General features: G+C 54.2%; 1 protein-coding gene across 1 annotated transcript in view; it reads left to right on the top strand.

Annotated features, from left to right (window-relative positions):
* LOC122194123 (IgGFc-binding protein-like) overlaps positions 1 to 3,846 on the top strand; it is a gene marked incomplete at its 3' end in the record, with an annotated part of 6,746 nt that overhangs the window by 1,586 nt on the left and 1,314 nt on the right. Inside the window, exons 3-4 of the mRNA XM_042895046.1 lie at positions 474 to 684; positions 3,028 to 3,329. Of these exons, the coding sequence (XP_042750980.1) occupies positions 474 to 684; positions 3,028 to 3,329 (513 nt within the window). The remainder of the gene's footprint in view (positions 1 to 473; positions 685 to 3,027; positions 3,330 to 3,846) is intronic.

The following is a 3,846-nucleotide window of genomic DNA, read 5'->3' as shown; positions in this document are numbered from 1 at the left end:
TCCCACCCCATTCCCAGCCCCCAGACCCCATATCTGGGTGGTCAGGGGTCTCCTCACCCCATTCCCACCCCCCAGAACCCATATCTGTGTGGTCAGGGATCTCCTCACCCCATTTCCATCCCCCAGACCCCATATATTGGGGTGGTCAGGGATCTGTCGACCCCATTCCCAGACCCCAGACCCCATATCTGGGTGGTCAGGGATCTCCTCACCCCATTTCCAGCCCCCAGACCCCATATCTGGGTGGTCAGGGATCTGCCCACCCCATTCCCAGACCCCAGACCCCATATCTGGGTGGTTTGGGATCTCCTCACCCCATTCCCAGCCCCCAGACCCCATATCTGGGTGGTTTGGGATCTCCCACCCCATTTCCAGCCCCCAGACCCCATATCTGACCCCATATATCAGACCCCATATTCCCCCTTCCTCATCTCCACCCCTCCCCCCTTCCCCTTCCCCAATCTGCCCCCCAGGTATCCGGAAGCGTCGTCCCCCTTCCCCTCCTGATGGTGGGGGGCCGAGTGCGTGTAGAGAGAAGGGGGGGACAGAGAAGAGTGGAGCTGCCCCCCGGGGTGCGCGTGGCCATCGGCGGGGACGGCGCGGTGACGGTGACGGTGCCGGCGGAGCTGAGGGAAGAGCTGTGTGGGATCTGCGCCCATCCCGAAAGTGGGGCAGGAAAGTGCGGTGAGTGGGGTTGTGGGGTGGGATGATGGGGTGAGGAATGAGATTATGGGGTTGTGGGGTGGGGTGATGGGGTTGTGGGGTGGGATAATGGGGTGAGGAACGAGATTATGGGGTTGTGGGGCGGGATTATGGGGTCAGGGACAAGATTATGGGGATGTGGGGTGGGATGATGGGGTTGTGGAGTTGGATTATGGGGACAGGAACAAGGTTATGGGGTTGAGGAGTGGGATTATGGGGTTGTGGGGTGGGATTATGGGGCTGTGGGGTGATATTATGGGGTTGTGGGGTGGGATGATGGGGAGAGGAACGAGATTATGGGGTTGTGGGGTGAGATTATGGGGTTGTGGAGTGAGATTATGGGGTGAGGAATGAGATTATGGGGTTGTGGGGTGGGATTATGAGGTCAGGAACAAGGTTATGGGGTTGTGGGGTGAGATTATGGGGTTGTTAGATGGGATTATGGGGTCAGGAACAAGGTTAGGGGGTTTTGGAGTGGTATGATGGGGTTGTGGAGTTGGATTATGGGGTGAGGAACGAGATTATGGGGTTGTGGGGTGGAATTATGGGGTCAGGAACAAGGTTATGGGGTTGTGGGGTGGGATTATGGGGTTGTGGAGTTGGATTATGGGGACAAGAACAAGGTTATGGGGTTGAGGAGTGGGATTATGGGGTTGTGGGGTGGGATTATGGGGCTGTGGAGTTGGATTATGGGGACAGGAACAAGGTTATGGGGTTGTGGGGTGGGATTATGGGGTTGTGGGGCAGGATTATGTGGCTGTAGGGTGAAATTCTGGGGTTGCGGGGTGAGATTATGGGGTTGTGGGGTGAGATTATGGGGTGAGGAACAAGATTATGGGGTTGAGGGGCGGGATTATGAGGTCAGGAACAAGGTTATGGGGTTGTGGGGTGGGATTATGGGGTGAGGAACGAGATTATGGGGTTATGGTGAGGGATTATGGGGTGAGAAGTGAGGTTATGGGGTTATGGGGTGGGATTATGGAGTCAGGAACAAGGTTATAGGGTTGTGGAGTGGGATGATGGGGTTGTGGGGTGGGATTATGGGGTTGTGGGGTGTGATTATGGAGTGATGAACAAGTTTATGGGGTTGTGTGGTGGGATTATGGAGTCTGGGGATGGGATTATGGGATCAGGTCTGCAGTTGTGGGGTCTGGGGATGGGATTATGGGGTGAGGATCAAGGTTATGGGATCTGGGGATGGGATTATGGAATCAGCTCTGCAGTTGTGGGGTCTGGGAATGGGATTACAGGATGGAGAGCACAATTATGGGGTCTGGGGATGGGATTACGGCATGGGGAACATAATTATAGGGTCCAGATTTGGGATTATGGGATTGGGAGTGCAGCTGTGGGGTCTGGGGATGGGATTACAGGATGGAGAGCATAATTATGGGGTCTGGGGATGGGATTACGGGATGGGGAACATAATTATAGGGTCCAGATTTGGGATTATGGGATTGGGAGTGTAGTTGTGAGGTCTGGGGATGGGATTATGGGATCAGATCTGCAGTTGTGGGGTCTGGGGATGGGATTACAGGATGGAGAGCATAATTATGGGGTCTGGGGATGGGATTATGGGGTGAGGATCAAGGTTATGGGATCTGGGGATGGGATTATGGGATCAGATCTGCAGTTGTGGGGTCTGGGAATGGGATTACAGGATGGAGAGCATAATTATGGTGTCTGGGGATGGGATTATGGGGTGAGGATCAAGGTTATGGGATCTGGGGATGGGATTATGGGATCAGCTCTGCAGTTGTGGGGTCTGGGGATGGGATTACAGGATGGAGAGCATAATTATGGGGTCTGGGGATGGGATTATGGGGTGGGGAGTGCAGTTACGGGGTCTGGAGACGGGATTACAGGATGGAGAGCATAATTATGGGGTCTAGGGATGGGATTATGGGATCAGGTATGCAGTTGTGGGGCCTGGGGATGGGATTATGGGGTGAGGATCAAGGTTATGGGGTCTGGGGATGGGATTATGGGATCAGCTCTGCAGTTGTGGGGTCTGGGAATGGGATTACAGGATGGAGAGCATAAGTATGGGGTCTGGGGATGGGATTACGGGATGGGGAACATAATTATAGGGTCCAGATTTGGGATTATGGGATTGGGAGTGTAGTTGTGGGGTCTGGGGATGGGATTATGGGATGGGGAGCATAATTATGGGGTCTGGGGATGGGATTATGGGATCAGATCTGCAGTTATGGGGTCTGGAAATGGGATTACGGGATGGGGATCATAATGATAGGGTCCAGGTTTGGGATTATGGGATTGGGATTACAGGACGCCAAACAAAACCCACCTCCTCTCTCCTTGCAGCTCCTTCCTGCTCATCCAAATCCCCACCGGCGTCTTGCGCCCCCGTCCCCAACCCCGTCCCCAACCGTCCCCCCCCTTCCAACTCCAGCTGCTCGGCCCTTGGGGTCGGCCACGTCCGCACCTTCGATCTCCTCCATCACGATTTTTCGGGTTCCTGCCTTCGCCTTTTGGTTGAGGAATGTTCCGGAACGAAAACAAATCCATTCTTTCGTATCCTCATCCGATCCGGATCCGGAGGCATCGTCGGAGTCGTGATTCAATGGCAGCGAATGGTGGTGGAGATGGAAGAGGAAAAGGTGACGGTGAGTAAAGATGGAGGAGGGAAGGAGTAAAGTGTGAGTAAGAGTGGAAGCGGGAGGAGTTGTGGGGTCGGAGATGGGGAGGGGGTGAAATGGGAGCCAGAAGGGATCCAGAAGGGATGGGGTGGGGATGTGGGGGGCAACAAAATGGGGCGGTTGTGAGTAAAGCGTGAGTAAAGCGTGAGTAAAGTCTGAGTAGTGATGAAATGGGATCCAGAGGGGATTGTAGGATCTCAGAGTGGGATGGGATGGGGATGTGGGGGGCAACAGAATGGGGCGGTTGTGAGTAAAGCATGAGTAAAGCATGAGTAAAGCACGAGTGAAGTCTGAGTAAAGTCTGAGTAGTGATGAAATGGGATCCAGAGGGGATTGTAGGATCGCAGAGTGTTGGGGATGGGATGGAGATGGGAGAAATGGTGCTATGGGGGGCAAAAAAAATGGGTCGGTTGCAAGTAAAGGAGGGAGTAAACCACGAGTAAAGTGTGAGTAGCCATGAAATGGGATCCAGAGGGGATTGTAG

The sequence above is a fragment of the Lagopus leucura genome, unplaced genomic scaffold (genome assembly GCF_019238085.1).
Source record: "Lagopus leucura isolate 7727_CA_CO unplaced genomic scaffold, USGS_WTPT01 35003-0_obj-0_obj, whole genome shotgun sequence".
Lineage (NCBI taxonomy): Eukaryota > Metazoa > Chordata > Aves > Galliformes > Phasianidae > Lagopus > Lagopus leucura.
The sequence above is the reverse complement of the archived record's forward strand: the minus strand, read 5'-3'. Positions and strand labels throughout refer to the sequence as shown.